At 42.4% G+C, this 16,907-nt stretch overlaps 1 protein-coding gene and 1 non-coding gene across 3 annotated transcripts in view; one reads left to right on the forward strand and one right to left on the reverse strand.

Annotated features, from left to right (window-relative positions):
* The window catches only part of taf4a (TAF4A RNA polymerase II, TATA box binding protein (TBP)-associated factor), a 116,843-nt gene extending 104,074 nt beyond the window's left edge, over positions 1 to 12,769 (forward strand). The window contains exons 12-15 of one of the 2 annotated variants that reach the window (XM_038803543.1): positions 1,180 to 1,305; positions 4,128 to 4,184; positions 8,133 to 8,258; positions 11,173 to 12,769. In XM_038803543.1, coding sequence (XP_038659471.1) covers positions 1,180 to 1,305; positions 4,128 to 4,184; positions 8,133 to 8,258; positions 11,173 to 11,337 — 474 coding nt within the window. In that variant the 3' untranslated portion in view covers positions 11,338 to 12,769. Of the gene's footprint in view, positions 1 to 1,179; positions 1,306 to 4,127; positions 4,185 to 8,132; positions 8,259 to 11,172 lie in introns of those variants that run through there. The other variant, XR_005461433.1, reaches the window with a different exon arrangement.
* Positions 12,770 to 16,718: 3,949 nt separating this feature from the next.
* On the reverse strand, positions 16,719 to 16,907 carry LOC119969793. Its single transcript, XR_005461468.1, has one exon. It is a non-coding gene; the product is annotated as a U2 spliceosomal RNA (small nuclear RNA).

Below are 16,907 nucleotides of genomic sequence, written 5' to 3' on the forward strand. Positions count from 1 at the left end.
CTCACAATAGCTGCAGGTATATTATAAACCTATTTTTGAATGATAAATCAACACTACGTTGCTATCTGTAAAGCCAAAACAGAAAACACATGAATGATGGTTTTCAAAATTATTTTTGTTAGACGTTGTACTCATAATATTTCTAATTTTCAGCTCTGGATTAAGCACTGTGTTCAGCAGCAATTTATTTTGCTACTTCATTTATTAGCAAGTAAAACACTGTTCCTTGTAGGAGGGCAATGAGCAGAACATTTTTCCCTCATCCGGCACAATTGGACGACACATCAGGGGCGGAATTCTCCGCTCCTGCGAAAAATCGGGAAGGCCGTCGTGAATTCGGCCGAGTTTCACGACGGCCTCGGAAGCCGCTCTTCTCACCTTATTCACCCCCACCCGGGGGGGGGGGGGGGGGGGGGGGGGCTAGGAGCTGCGCTCCGTAACTCTCGGCCGCCGGGCCTTGACGCTTACATCAAGGTGGCGCGCTGAGAATGACGAGGCCGGCACGCATAAGTGACGTCAGCCGTGCATGCGCAGGTTGGGCGGCTCCAACCTGCGCATGCGGGGTTGACGTCACGACGGCTGACGGCTCAACCCCGCGCATGCGCGGTTGCCGTCTTCCCCTCAGCTGCCCTGCAAGACGTGGCGGCTTGATCTTGCGGGGCGGCGGAGGGGAAAGAGTGCATCCCTTTGAGACGCTGGCCCAACGATCAGTGGGCACCGATCGCGGGCCAGTCCCCTCCCGAGTACGGCCGTGGTGCTCACTCCCCTCTCCGCCCCCCACAAGCTTCAAACCAGTTTTTGGCGCCATGTTCACAATGGCAGCGACCAGGTGTGGTTGCCGCTGTCGTGAACCGGTCGCGAATGGCAGGCCGCTCGGCCCATCCGGGTCGGAGAATCGCCGGTCGCCGTGAAAAACGTCGAGCGGCGATTCTTCCGAGCAGGGGGGTGGGAGAATCACGGGGGCGCCAGGGGGGCGTGTCGTGCGTCGCCCGGCCCTCCCGCGATTCTCCCACCCGGCGTAGGGAGCAGAGAATCGCGCCCCAGGTGTTTTAATTGAGATGTTTATAGGTTGAAAAACAAACTAGTGATGGGGTGGTCTGTTTGTCAAGATTTCTATTTCGGAATTACTTCACCACTTCTGCAAACAATAAATAATTTTCGATTCCCTTTTTATTTCAGGAGGACGATAGGTATGAGCAGTTAAATGATGTTAAATCACAACTCAAGTTCTTTGAACAACTTGATCAAATAGAAAAGCAGAGAAAAGATGAACAAGAAAGAGAAATTTTAATGCGAGCCGCAAAGGTAAGCAACATGAAGCCAAACAGAAGGGGATGTGATAAATTAAACTCATAGTTCCATTGGGATGCCTAGTTAAAGTTTAATGTAGCACCAAACATTACATATTGGATGCAGAGCTAAAGTCAACACTTACAAATACAAATATATGACCAACTCAATCTGAGCATTTGTACACTTTGTATGCAGTTGTTCTTAGTCAGTGGTGCTAAGCAAATTGTAGGTTTTCCCAGCTTAACCATTTCTGCTGTAAAATCGCAGCTCTTACAGTAGATGTAGATTCACCTTTGACAAGTTGAAACAAAGACCAGCATGAGCTGTACAATACAAGAGAAGACTAAATTGGCAGGCATGTGCTAGTGTGATGTTTGTGTCTATGCAAATAACAGTAAATAAATATTAAAGTTGATTACATCATCTGCTGGGCGTCAACACACAGAGCTTCACAGGCAAGCTTTTAAAAGAAATGGTGGGTTCACATGGCAGATCATCCAATTCAGTTGTTAAATGGATAAAAGATAAGTAACTACTGCAATGGAAATGACCAAGCAAGCTGCTGGATTGTTGTAAGATTAATGATTTAGTTCATATGTCATTCAGAAAAGTAAACCTGACAATCTTATGTAATGTGGCCAATAGGTTACATCTACTGCAATGCCCTTTGAAGTGGCCTGGCAGGGCATTTGGGTTTAAGGGAACAATGGATAGACAATAAAAGTAGCCAGCCCCAGGCCTTGTGAGCAGTTGGGATAAAAAACACTCCCACATACGGTGACCCACATATTGTACCTCAAATAAATCCTCTGTGTGGAACAATTTGGGACTTTTCATTCTGATAAAGTATTATACAAATTTATTTGAAAAGTACTGTCCCCACTATTGTCACCATCCACCGTTATCATGGGCAGCTGCCTGTATCAGGCAAATAGAATTAACCATTTTCTTTTATTACCATCTGGTAATTTTATTACCCATCACCTCGCCCTCCCTTCCCTCACTCTCACCCTCCCTCCCCTCACCATCACCCTTTCCTTCGCTCACCCTCCCTCTCATTTTTATGAAGTCATTATATCATATTAAGCATGCCAGTTATTTTGGGCCATGCTCAGTAAGTATTTACCCTGTATTTACCAATTTAACAGGCCGACTCCAAGCAAATCGGGGCTTCAGTTTCAGTCAATTTATTAATCTCTGTAGGTGGTAGACTGGTACACAGGTTTTTTAAAAAACTGCTGATTTCAGGAACAGTCAGGTCTTCGAGCAATTTTAATTAGCTGTTCACACATCATTAAAGTTTGATCACCATGGCGATAAGATTCTGGATGTAACTATTCATGATTAGGAGAGGCTGTTGCTAAGTGAAAATTTCTTGTTTTTTTTTCTTACTGGTACTTTGGCCTTTTTGATTTTACTATCCACCCAACATAGCTGGCAAATTCCATTGACGCCAATACACCAACTATAAGCAATGGAGACTGTTACGCTGACTGCCGTTACTCGGGTTTAGTAGTCACGGAGGAGTCCAGAAAGGAGAGTCAAAAAGATTTCCAAAGGGAAAGTATTTACAAACCCCAATCCCAGTTGCGACTACTCTGCAGCTCGGCAGGTTTTTATGGTACTGAATTATCTAGCCCACTGATGTGCCTCTGCCCCTCAGTGGGGGAGCTCGTACTCCCCGAGGACTGTCGGGAAATTAATCGAGTCGTTTTCATGGGGGTTACAACATTGGCACTTTATGATTGTTTTCTTTCACACAAAGCACAAACCTGTATTTTGTTGGGCTTGGCGAATTATTGTGGGTTATAGTTAGTAGAGTTGAATAAAGCTGAACTTGCACACAACACACTTTCCATTATAATACATAATCACTATATTTGTGTCACATCATTTGAGTTAAGAATGTCACAGTAAATCATCAGTCAGTGAGACAACATCTGCGGAGACCAATGTTTCAGGCCAACGACCTTTCGTCGGAACTGAAGAAAGAAATATAAGAGGTTTTTAAACAATGGATAGGGTGAAGAGACAGGACCGATAGAAATAAAATACTGCAGACGCTGGACATCTGAATTAAAAACAGATTACCTAATAAAAGACGCAAAAGCTGAAGTGATGTGCTGTAAAGCCATTCATTCCTCATCTGGACTTTTGTTTCTTTACAATACCAATTACTGCTCTCTGGCTTTTGCATCATGAAATCTGTTGTTTGTTAATGGCTCCTGCCCTCTACCCTTACCTTTATCTTTGATCTCCCTGCCCCGTCCCCCTTCCATTAGCTTAAATACCCTCGCATTTCCATCTTTCTTCAGTTCTGACGAAAAGTCATCCAACTGAAAAATTCACTCTGTTTCTGTAAACAGATGCTGCCAGACCTGCCGAGTATTTCCAGCATTTTCTGTTTTTATTTCAGGTTTCCAGCATCTGAAGTATTTTGCTTTTGTGACATAGAATATAAAGTAGAAACAGTAAGAAGTCTTACAACACCAGGTTAAAGTCCAACAGGTTTGTTTCAAACACGAGCTTTCGGAGCACGGCTCCTTCTTCAGGTGAAGAAGGAGCCGTGCTCCGAAAGCTCGTGTTTGAAACAAACCTGTTGGACTTTAACCTGGTGTTGTAAGACTTCTTACTGTGCTCACCCCAGTCCAACGCCGGCATCTCCACATCATAAAGTAGAAAGACATTGACCTACAGTTCGTCTCGAAAAGTATAGTGATTTGTAAGACAGAATCTTTACAGGAATTTTTAATTATCAATTTCAACCCCCAGAATGCTGGAAAACAAGTGCTTTTTTGTTTTACAATTACCATTTTATTTCATTTCATTATCAGTCTCGCTCCAGACAAGAGGACCCCGAGCAACTTAGGCTAAAACAAAAGGCCAAAGAGGTAAGATTAATCCTTTATTTCCCCCTCCCCACAGCCAAATGCGGTACTAATTTTGCAGTTGTACAAAAGGCAATTCTAGGAATGAGTTGGAAAAGCAATACCTATAGCAAATTAAGTGTGAAACCCAATTATCTTAATTGGTATGAGATCAGATTGAATCATAGATACAAATAACACTGTAAAAAGATGTTCAGAGGGCAAGCATATACAGGAAGATTCCACAAGCAAAGTAACATACACATCATTGTAATAGATGCCTTTGGACATAGATGACCTCAGTGGTTACTTTCTGTAGCATTGGTGGAACAGTACATTTTGTCAGTATAGGTTTTACTCTCAATTTACTCCCTAAGAAAGGAATGCACTTCAAAATCAGACTTGGTGACACTGGTTGACTGGCTGGTTGCAGACCTTAGAAAAAATAATGGCCTCCAATATATTGAAAAATTTTGAATTTAACTAAAACACTCAGCTCATAAATATCTGTATATGGGATTTACTACTGGAGCAGATTATTTCATTTATTTTACAAGCACAAAATGAGCAAACTACAGACTAACTAGGTGATTTCTCACAAATGAGATAAACCCACCATTATGTTTAGCACTGTTTAGGTAAGTGATTTTTACCAAGTGACTAGTTCATATTTGCAGAATCCCACTCTGGCTGATTTCAGTGTTTGACAAATTTCAGAATCGGTTATGCTTTTTTTCCCTGTGATGTAACAGAATGCAGAAATCGTAGCTATATTTGTAGATGTTAGCTTGGCCTCGTTGGAAGCATTCTTGCATCAGAGTCAGAGGTTGTGAGTTCATGCTCCATGTCAAGGCATGAGCTCATAAAAGTGCAGTATTGAGGGGTGCAGCATTGTTAGAAAGGCCATCTTTTCAGTGGCATGTTAGGTTGAGTTTGCTTGTTCAAGCAAATGTGAGATCTGATGGGAGGGAGTTCTTCTGGTGCCTTGGCCAATATTCCTCCCTCAAATATTACCATCAGAGAGATGTTGGCTGGTCTTTTGTCTAAATTGCTGTTTGTGGGATCTTGCTATGTCAAAATTGGTTACTACATTTGCATAATCAACAGAAGTGATGATTTCAAAATTAAGTTAATTCATCCTGAATCACTTTGGGATATTCAGAGAAGATGATAAATCGTGTATAAATTATTGTTCCTACTAACTAGCTAGGATGAACCAAAGATAAAAACAAATAGCTAATAGTTTCACAATTAATTAGTTCTGAATCATAACAAAAAGGCAGGGTGGACTCCCACACTTGTAAACTTGTAGAAACTCTGCTGTCTTAAGTTGTACCAAGACCCATTCATCTATCACCCCTGTGCACGCCATTCATCTATCACCCCTTATATTGGCTTCTGGTCAAGCAACATTTGATATTAATGGGCAGGATTCTCCCCTACCCGGCGGGGCGGGGAGTCCCGGCGTAGCGGAGTGGCACCAACCACTCCGGCATCGGGCCTCCCCAAAGGTGCGGAATTCTCCGCACCTTTAGGGGCCAAGCCCTCACATTGAGGGGCTAGGCCCGTGCCAGAGCGGTTGGCAACACACCGACTGGCGCCCAAACCGGCTCCAGTGGCCTTTGGCGCCGGGGCTGGCCGAAAGGCCTTCGCTGGTTCGCGCATGCGCCGGCTGACATCACCACCGGCGCATGCGCGCTGGGGGATTCTCTTCCGCCTCCGCCATGGTGGAGGCCGTGGCGGTGGCGGAAGAAAAAGAGTGCCCCCACAGCATTGGCCCGCCCGCCGAAAGGTGGGCCCCGATCGCGGGCCTGGCCACCGTAGGGTCCGATCGGCCCGCGCCCCCCGGGGGCCCGCCCGCGCCGCCGAACCCGCCGCCACCAGAGGTGGTTCAAACCACGGCGGCGGGAGAAGCCTCCCAGCGGCGGGACTTCGGCCCTCACAGGCCGGAGAATGCCGTAGGGGGCTCGCCGATCGGCGGGTGGTGTTTCCCGCCCCCGCCAATTCCCGGGTGGCGGTGAATTTCTGCCACGGCGGGGGCGGGATTTTCAGCGGCCCCGGGCGATTCTCCGACCCTGCAGGGGGTCGGAGAATTTCACCCAATGTTCTCATTCTTGTTATCAAATCCCTCCATGGACTCATCTTAATCTTTTTTTTTTAATTTAAAGCATCCAATTCTTTTTTTTCCAATTAAGGGGCAATTTAGCGTGGCCAATCCACCTACCCTGCACATCTTTGGGTTGTGGGGGTAAGACCCACGCAGACACAGGGAGAATGTGCAAACCCCACATGGTCAATGACCTGGGGCTGGGATCAAACCCAGGTCATCAGCTCCGTGAGGCGGCAAGCTCACCACTGTGCCACCTTGCTGTCCTACCTCACCCTAATCTCCATCACTATAATCTCCATCAACCTGACAACCCTCAGATGCCTGCACTCCTCTACTTCTGGCTTTTCGAGCATCCCAGATATTAATTGCTCCACCTTTGGTGGCTGCGTCTTCAGTTGCTTAGGTCCTAAGCTCTGGAATACCCTCTCTAGACCTCATCCTATCCGTTTTTCACTTTCCCCTTTAACACACGTCTTGAAGCCTACGCCTTTGGCCAAGTCTTTTGTCATCTAACCTAATATCTCCATATGTGGCTAGATTCCTTGTATGCATGTTATTACGTTATGGAATATAAATTGTTGTTGTTGAACATCAAATGTGCAGCACAGGAGGAGCCCATTTGGTCTATCATGTCCATGACAGCTCTCAGCCAGACAGCTGAGCTAGTTCCACTCCTCTTTCCCCATTCCTGCAAATTATTTAGCTTCAGGGGCTTATTCAATTCCCTTTAGAAAGCCACAGTTAAATCTTCCCACTCCAAATCCTAACTACCGGCTACATAAGAAAGTTTTTCCTAATGTTGTACAGCTTCCTATGCCAGTCACCTTAAATCTGTGCCTTATGATTCTCGATCCTTCTGCCAAGGGGAACAGTTTTTCCTTATTTATTCTTGTCTAAATCCCAAGTGATTTTGAACACCTCTATCAAAAATGTCCCATCAGTCTTCTCTCCTAAGGAGAACAACCCTAGCTTCTCCAATCTATCCGCATAACTGAAATTCCTGGAACCATTCCTGTGAATCTTTTTACAATCTCTTTAATGCTTTCATATCCACTCTAAAGCATGATGCCCAGAATTGGACACCATGGGCAGGATTCTCCGTCGGGAGGATTTTCCACTTTGTGGGCAGCACGTACACTCCCGTGGGTTTCCTGACGACATTGGGGTGGCCACAGTGAGAAACACCATTGTCCGGCTGCTGGAACAGAGGATCCCGCTGCCGGTGGTGGTGCATTGGGCCAGAAAACGGGATTGGCGCGACGGAGAATCCTGCCCAATGTGTTTGAGACTGAGCCAATGTTTCACAAAGGTTCATCACAACTTCCTTTTTTTAATACACTGTGTCTCTATTTATAAAGCTCAAGATTTCATATGCTCTATGAACCATTTTCTCAACTTGCCCCGTTGCCTTCAACAATCTATATACATATCCCCCAGGTCTTTCTGTTCCCTTTTAGAATTGTAACTTTTATTTTATATTGCCACTCCTGACTCTTTCTACCAAAATGAATGAGTTCACACTTTGTGTTACTATTCATCTGCTACCTGTCCACCCATTTCACCAGCCCCTGTCCACTTGAAGTTTGTCCTCTTCACAAGCGGTGGCCGGCATTCCACCCCCGCACTCGGCATGTTTTCCAGCGGCAAAGGTGGCTTGCCATTGGCTGTTAGTGGGATCTTCTGGCCCTGCTTTCGGCGGAACCACAAGACCTCACCGACGGGAAAGACCGGAAAATCCCACCCGGTGTTTACTCATCCAGCATTTATTGAAATTGAACCACTTATCAAATCATAATGATAAAACTTCATTCAGAACATTCGATATTTTCAGGTGAATAATTGAACATCTCTTTGATTCCCAGATGCAACAACAAGAATTGGCTCAGATGAGACAGAGAGAAGCTAATTTAACTGCATTAGCTGCCATTGGCCCCAGAAAGAAGCGGAAGGTTGATTCACCAGGACCTGGAATTGGAGCTGGGGCAGAGGTATTGTATAAAAATTGCACTAATAATGCTATACAACGTTCGAAAGCAGGTGATTTTTTTTGTCCAATTTAAGTTATGAGAAAAAAAAATCTTATTTTTCACCAATACGACTTTATAAAGATTTGAGTCAAGGATTTCATACAAAAATATCTATAATAGTACTCAATTTTTGTCAGACCAAACTGTTTTGGTTAGTTTAAGGGCTGTATTTGTTGGTGGGGTTATGCGGTGGTCAGTGCACGAACGTCATGCTGGGGCCTAGAGCACATAACACACAAGCGGCTGCCAACGGCTGGTGTCGGGCAAGGTGGCTGCTGGTGGAGAAAATGTGCTGACAGCAAGGGGAGCCAACAGTAAAGTCACCCTGCCTGAAGAGATTGTTTCCTTAAGGGGATGGGATTGACAGGAGGGATCATTTGGCAGGGGATGTAATTAATGGATTGAGGATGGCTTGGGAGAATGGATGAAATGATGGAATTGGTTAAGTGTGGTAAAATGGCAGAGACAATTATTTGATACACTTTATTATTCGAAAACCATCCTGTGTGTTAAAAAGAGATTCATTGGATTTGAATGAAAGGGTTTTTCAAAAGCCGTTGTGTGAATTAAAAGAATACATCAGCATTGATTCAATAGATGATGAAGTTGGTAACAATCTGTAGCCTCCAGAGTTTCTATACAGTCAAACTCCAATGGACTTGCCCCCGCACAAACATAGACTCAAGGAAGGAGCAGTTGTTACGTTGCTATGAAACCTAAACAAGGGTTTGGATTTTCATCTCGGAGACAGGAATCGGGAGGCACAATTTTCCAGCAGCCATGGCCTGAATTAGCCTGGAGACAGTCCTATTCCATGTAAAATCCAACAGCTTCTAAAGTCCGGCAGCCTTCATGAAAAATTTTTTAATTTCTTAATAAGCCCGTAACCATGTTGAATGGATCATTAATATGCACAGGCCTGATTCACTCCATGCTCTTTCCTGCGCTACACATAATGGTGTTAGGTGGAAATAGAGGCAAAGTTTCTTTGCCAGCCCACTTGGCTGCCATTTTTTTAAGCCATCCTGCCTTCATTTTAGCCAGTTTCGGGACTGCAAAATCTGGCCCCGAGGGTTCTGTCATGGAACAAGTTGTGTATTTAGGAAGCTGTTTTCTTCAATGATAAATGCTGAAATTATCAGGCAGATTTCAAGGAAGTAATATTTTTTCCTTGAAGCATATTGGGGCCATCAAATGTAAACTTGCCTTTTCAACTCAGGAGAAAAGTGTTCCCAATTAGACTTTCATATAAACCAGTCATAGAGCCAGACATTTATTTGCATACCTAGACCTGTTTTGACACAGCTTCAGCTTTATGTACCTTTTCCCAGAGTGCGGAGTTTTGATTCTGTTAAAGTCTTTGGTGAACGAATAACTGGAAATCCTGTATTTAAAGAAGTACCATTCCAATGAAGATATTAACTTGAGCGCAGGTCTCACTAACTCCGATTAAAGCTATGTCAAATCCCTTTCTTTGTACTATCTCCTGCATGTGCCATTCAGACAAAATTCAGGCATTTCCATCAGAACCACAACCTTGTGGGCAAAGGGATATTTTCTTGGAGGCAAATGGAAGGACACAACTTCTTACACCCCCTGGATTTTATTTTTACTAACTTACATATATGAAATCTGTAGAGAGTTACAAGTTAGAGTTCAGATTTGAATCAACAGGAACTCATTTTAACAGTTTAATCTTGCATAAAGAAATGTAGAAACTGCTGAAACCGCAGTAACCCTAAAGAATTATCGATTTAAAAAAACACACAAAACCTAAATATAATTAATTAAAGCAATAACTTCATGGGAAAAAGTTGTTTCTCATTTGTTCACTAAACAAATCCACAGAATTAACCGAACAAGTCGTTCTTTAAGTATATTATACCATAAATATGCAAGCTTGAGTGTAGAATTGGAAGCCAAGTTGTTCCAGTACAGCTACAACACTAGCATCCACCCGGCAATGAGGAAAATTGCCCAAGTGTGTCCTGCACACAGAAGAGGAGCTAACCATTGTTCCTTGACATTCAATGACATTACCATCGCTGAATCCCGCACAGTTAGCATCGTGGGGGTTACCATTGATCAGAAACTGACCTGCTCTTGTAGCCACAGTATTAATACGGCTAGACTGGTTCAAAGGCTAGGAATCCTACGGCAAGTAGCTCACCTCCTGACCCCCAAAACCTGTTCACCATCTACAAGGCACAAGTCAGGTGTGTAAAGGAATAGCCTCCACTTGCCTGGATGAGTGTTGCTCCAACAACATTCAAGAAGCTTGGCACCATCTAGGACAAGGCAGCCGCTTGATTGCTACCCCCTCCGCAAACATTCAATCCCTCCACCACCAACAAATACTGATAGCAGTGTGTACCATCTGCAAGATGCACTGCAGGAACTCGGTAGCATCTTCCAAACCCATGACCACTACCATCTAGAAGGACAAGAGCAGCAGCTACCTGGGAACCACACCACCTGGAGGTTCCCCATCAAATCACTCACTACCCCAACTTTGACATATATCACTGATGCTGGGTAAAAATCCTGGAACTCCCTCCCTAACAGCACTGTGGGTGTAGCTACACCTTGGGGACTGCAGCAGTTCAAGACAGCAGCTCAGCCACTGTCTTCTGAAGGGCAACTAGGGATGGACAATAAATGCTGGCCTAACCAGCGACGCCCACATCCCGTAAATTAATTTTTAAAAAGTAAGGTATTTCAGCCGCAAAGCAAATTTCTGATTGCCCGGCCATAGATAAAGTTTTTGGAATTTGAATTGGTTTATTTCAGTCCCTTCCACTATTTGCTACTGCGAACAAATCTTTGAGTTTATAATTGAAAGTAATATCTTATCCATTATTTTTCTCTGCTTTAGGGGCCCAGTACGGGTGGGACACCAGGTGCCTCTGGAGTTGGAGCAGCAAGGCAGTTCACACGGCAACGAATAACAAGAGTCAACCTCAGGGACCTTATCTTCTGCTTAGAGAATGAGCGTGAGACAAGCCATTCGCTAATGCTGTACCGTGCATTCCTTAAATAAACGTCCTGGGTTGATTTGTTTTTTTTTGACCGAGACAACCTTCTGCCATTTCTTTTTCTTTGTATTTTTTTGGGGGGGACGGTAAAGAAAGCAAGAGATGGAGAACAGTTGGAATCTGCGAGTGGGAGAATGTTTTAATGTTCAGCTTTACATTAACTTTTATGTTTTTAAACTTTTGAATTTTAGTTAGAAAAATGAATACAGCGAGACCTGTGGATACTTTATTTATAAAATAAAAAAGTCTGATCACTTCTCGTCTCCTGACTGAGTGGCCTTCTTGCCAAACAAGCCATATTTAAAAACTGATTCTGATTTCACCAGTGTATAATTTGCCAACTTTTTGGCAGATTAGTAGCAACTTGAGACATTTAAGTATTCTGTTTTTGAATCATTTGGCTTAAAAGACTTTGAATTATATGGGTCTGAAGCTAACAACCTTGGATCATTTTACCTTCAAGGACATGGAGCAAAAAACCATTTTCATTATGGTATTTTTTATCCACTTTTCATTGTTTCCATTCTTTTGCTGTATTTTTCTCAATTTAGCCTTTGTAAATGTATGGTTTGTGAAGAGTTAGGAGAGTTTGTTCAGTGGTAACTGCAGTTCTCACCATGTGATTTGCATGTCAGATGCTTTCCTTGGAAGCCTTTAAGAAGGGTTTATTTTGTGAATGTTGTAGGGCATTTGTAAAAAGAAAAAAGATGCTTTTTTTATTTGATACAATACATGATGCCGTAAAGGATTTTAAAAAAACTTTTCTGCATAAATATACATTACTTGCACTGTGTTGGCTACCTAGCTAATGTAAAACTTTAGTTAAAAAATCTAAGAAATGGTGAATTGTGAAAGGATTGTTACTTGGTATGAATCACGTGTAGAAAAAACAATTTGCTGGTGTCTATCAGTGAGCTAATAATTTGTACATAATTTTGGCACATAACAAATTGCTATGTAAACCGTAATTATTTTGGTAAAAAGACTGTATGCAAGCTATGGGCCTACTTAATGGTAACCAGAGCAATGTCCCTTCTTTGTATCTATTTTTTTATAAAAAAATACTAAATTTTTCTTTATATTTTCAGAGGTTATTGTATTAAATGATTGTCTATCAATAGGACATTATGATTGTAAATACTTTTGCTTTCTTTGTGTGTAATTTTATGTTGTTAAAAGAAACATTTAAGATGCTATTAAGCTGATGAGTTCTGTGTGTAAACTGAAAACTAATCAGTATTTTTACCAATGCCTGAAAACTGTTACACCCTTGGTCTTTTACAAATCCTGTCTTTCCATTTTACATGTAAATTTTGCACAGTTACTTGTTAATATGTAAATATTTTACTTTCAAAAAAGGAAGTTTTTAATTACTATTGTTTTATATAGGATTGAAAGAGAATTAACTCCTTTATTAAAACAATGAATTTATCTGTATTTTGCTTACTGTCTTTCTTGGGGCTTGAATTTGTTTCACAGTTTCAGGTTATTAGTTTAGGTGATATGTTTCTATTAGTCCCCTGTAAGCAATTGGACAACCTAAGAAAAAGACACAAATTCTTCAGTTTTAAAAAACATGCAGCGTGCTAAAGAAGCAACTCTGTAGTGAAGATTGTTTACAAGCGCATGTCATAACAGAGCTTTATCTTATTGTATAGCATTTTTGAAATCTAGTTTCTCACTGTGATGTTAAAAATCTTGAGAAAAGTAGAAAGACTAATTGGCATCTTAATAGTTCACTACATTATTCATTGCAGCCAAAAGTCAGTGGCTGTAATTTTCCAGTCACCAGAATTTACTTTTCCCCCTGGCAGCACACCCCCACTAACGGGTTTCCCAGCGACGTGGGGTTCTTTCAATGGGAAATCCCATTGACAAGCGGCAGGAAGATAGAATCATGTGACTGGGGGACCGGAGAATCCCGCCCAGTATTAGAAAGAGGCTTTAGGAAATCTTGATAACAAATTCTTACTGCCTGATACATGGTTGGACCATCTCATTTTATTAGGACATCGGGCAAATTTTTCAGTATGTTTGTAATTAGAGTGATTCTTATCTAGTAGCTAATGATGTCTCGGTGATTTTAATTTCTTTATAATTTTTAAACAATGTGTCCAATTAATGATCAGTACCTTTTTCTAGCCACTGCCGATTTCTGTACTTATTTAAAAGAAAATTGTCAAGATCCAAATTAACATTCAATAATTTCTTCAAAAACAAATCAGAATTCAAAGCAACTGTGAGAGTAAAATAGATTGCTAGCCACAAATGGGAAAAAAATTGAAACATTTAAGGACATCCTGATAGTGAATGATGTGCTGTGTTAAACGTTATGTTATTCATCTTCTGTGAATGTAAGTTATCAAAAGCAGATCAGTTCTGTACCTATATACTGCAATTCAGAACTTAATTTGGCCATTGCGTAGAAATTTATAAAGCTGTAAGAAATTTTCTTTGATATCCAACCAGATATTTGTGACCAGAACTGTCACGGTGAACCTCAGAGACCACGTGGCTTTCTCGTCCAAAGCTTCGATACATCTCCGAGGCCACGTGACTCCCCGTCCAATAGAATGAGCATGCACAGATCAAAGCTGAGCACGGGCTTTAATACCTGCAGTCAAGGCCTGGATTAGGAGATTGTAGGAGTTGTGGTTTGCTGTTGCCGTGTAATAATAATTAATAATAATTGCTTATTGTCACAAGCAGGCTTCAATGAAGTTACTGTGAAAAGCCCCCAGTCGCCACATTCCGCCACCTGTTTGGGGAGGCCAGTACGGAAATTGAACCCGCGCTGCTGCCTTGTTTTGCATTACAAGCCAGCTATTTAGCCCAGTGTGCTAAACCAGCCCGTGTCTTGTAAATATTTTATCTGCTTGTAAATAAATAGTTGTTGCCTTTATCCACTGGTGGTCGCCCGGAGATTTCGTTACCACATTGGCGATGAGGAGAAACTAAAGCGGCACTCCAATTACAAGGACAAGAGAAGAAGGCTTTTCTGATTCAAAGCCAATTTCAGTATACTGCAAAAGAAATACAATCATGCCGTTATTTGGTAAGCTCGAACCATTTGATACGAATGAATAAGATTGGGTGCAATATATAGAACACGTGTGTTACTTTTTTTTAGAGCAAATAATATAGAGGGGGAAGAGAAAGAATTATTTTGCTCACAACTTTTGGCACCTAGACATGATTCAAAATAATTTACCGAACTCATGGTGTTGGTTAGGAATCAATGTCTATCATTCTTCAGAGGTACAAATTTAATTAGACGGGGAAGTCCCCAGGGGAATCTGTTGGGGTCTTTGTGGCAAGATTGAGGAAATTGGCAGAATATTGTGAGTTTGGAACATCGCTAAATGATATGTGAAGGGATAGATTGGTGTGCAGGATAAATAATGGGGCTATTCAAAAAAAATTGCTAGTGGAATCAGAGCTAGACTTTAAAAAGGCTATGGAAATAGCCTTGTCCATGGAAGGCGCAGACAGTTCTGGTGACACCTGAGCGGAACGTGCTGACATTGAACCACACTGACAAGAAAAGTGGCCCCAATAACCATAATATTGCTAATAAATGGACGTCCTTTAAAGATGGAAGTGGACACCAGGGCTTCAGTGTCATGGGGAACAAACTTACCGTTACTTACAGAACGGGGTCCAACCATTGAGGCTGGAGAACACTGTGGCCAGGCTAGCCACTTATATGTGCATGGCGCTAAAAAATGAAGGGGGCCATGGTGACTCTGGTAGCTTACAGACAGCAATCAGCTTAGCTCCAGCTTATTGTGAGGGGGGGGCCTATATGAAATGAAAATGAAAATTGCTTATTTCACAAGTAGGCTTATCAAAATAATCCTGAAATATTACGAGGTTTTCCAAGAAGAATCAGGAAAGATAAAGGTGCTGCAAGCTAAAATATATGTGGACCATTCCCTTATTCTATGTTGGATAAGGTGGAAGCAGAACTTAAACACCTTGATGGCCTCGGCATCATAAGATCAGTGCAGATGGCAGAGTGGGTCGCCCCTGTTGTGAAATTTGACAAGACAGTCTGCATTTGAGGGGGTTATAAACTGACTGCCAACCAAGCGGCCAAATGAAACCAATATCCTTTACCCAAGACCGAGGATCTTTATGCCAAACTAGTTGGCGGCTTGACGTTTACCAAATTACTTGCAACTGGAATTAGATTCTTCAGAGAACCGAGGAAGGACAGTCAGTTTGAGGTTTCTGCTTTCAGTCTGTAATAATTTTCACTGTAGATTCATTCAGGTCTCTGCAGTTTCAGAAATACAGCAGCTATGCAGCTTTTCTGGAGAAAACGAGAGAAACGGAGAGCTGCGAAGGATGTTCAGAGGAAAGAAGCGGCTCTCTGTTTCTCTCTTGTTTTCTCCAGAAAAGCTGCATAGCTGCCATATTTTTGAAACTGCGGAGACCCGAATGAATCTACAGTGAAAATTATTACAGACTGAAAGCAGAAACCTCAAACTGAAAGCTAGATTGAAGGAAGGTATGCTCGAAGATAACCATCTGAAACAAAGACGCATGCTTTTTATTATTATTACATCCCTCTTTCCCCTCTCTGTTAGTCGGTCTGCATTTTGTGTGTAGTGGGTGGACAGCTAGTTAAGTGGGGGGGGGGTTTAGGAATAAGATAATAGTTAACCTATTGCATTTGCTGCATATTATAGTTATTGTTATTAATAAAATTAATTGTGTTTGCATTTACAAACCTGTTGACTGTAGTTATTGGGCAGCCAAGGGCCAAAGACTTTGGGTGTTTTTTCTAAGAATTATTTACTAATTTCAATTGTGTTGCGACTCCAGGTCAAGTGGGGCTGGGATTGACCTCGCACTAGCCCAGAGGGAGTCGTAAGAAATTATTGGTGCACATGTTCACCCAGGTCTTTTTTGCTCCTACACCCCTTTAGAATTGTACCCTTTAGGGAAGCATGGTGGCATAGTGGTTAGCACTGCTGCCTCACAGCATCGAGGACCCGGATTTGATCCCAGCCCCGGGTTACTACCTGTATGGAGTTTGCACATTCTCCCCGTGTCTGAGTGGGTTTCACCCAAAGATGTGCAGGGTCGGTGGATTGGCCACGCTAAATTGCCCCTTCATTGGGAAAAAGAAAGACTTGTACCCTTTATTTTACATTGTCCTAATCCTTCCTGCCAAAATTAATCACTTCACAATTCTCCAAGTTAAATGTCAGCTGCCAATTGTCTGCCCAGTTCACCAGCCTGTTCTTCCTTTTAAAGATTGAAGTGAGCAGGACAGCAGAGATTGATTGGATGGTTCTCTGAAAGAGTCAGCACGGACATGATGGACACAATGGTCTTATTCTATGCTTTCTATTACTTTTTTAAATTACTTTTTCTGAGTTACAAAGCCAGGGCTCATAGTGTGGACAGGGGCAAACCCCTAATCCAGCTCCTTGCCTGCTCCAAAAACCAATTCAAATTCAGATTGAATCTAATTCATGGTCCCCACAAGAGAGACATACCAGATCTGAGCCAAAAGGCCGAGCAGATACTACACTTGACCTTAGCCAAAAGGCCGAGAAGTGAT

Source organism: Scyliorhinus canicula, chromosome 7 (assembly GCF_902713615.1).
Source record: "Scyliorhinus canicula chromosome 7, sScyCan1.1, whole genome shotgun sequence".
NCBI classification, from domain to species: domain Eukaryota; kingdom Metazoa; phylum Chordata; class Chondrichthyes; order Carcharhiniformes; family Scyliorhinidae; genus Scyliorhinus; species Scyliorhinus canicula.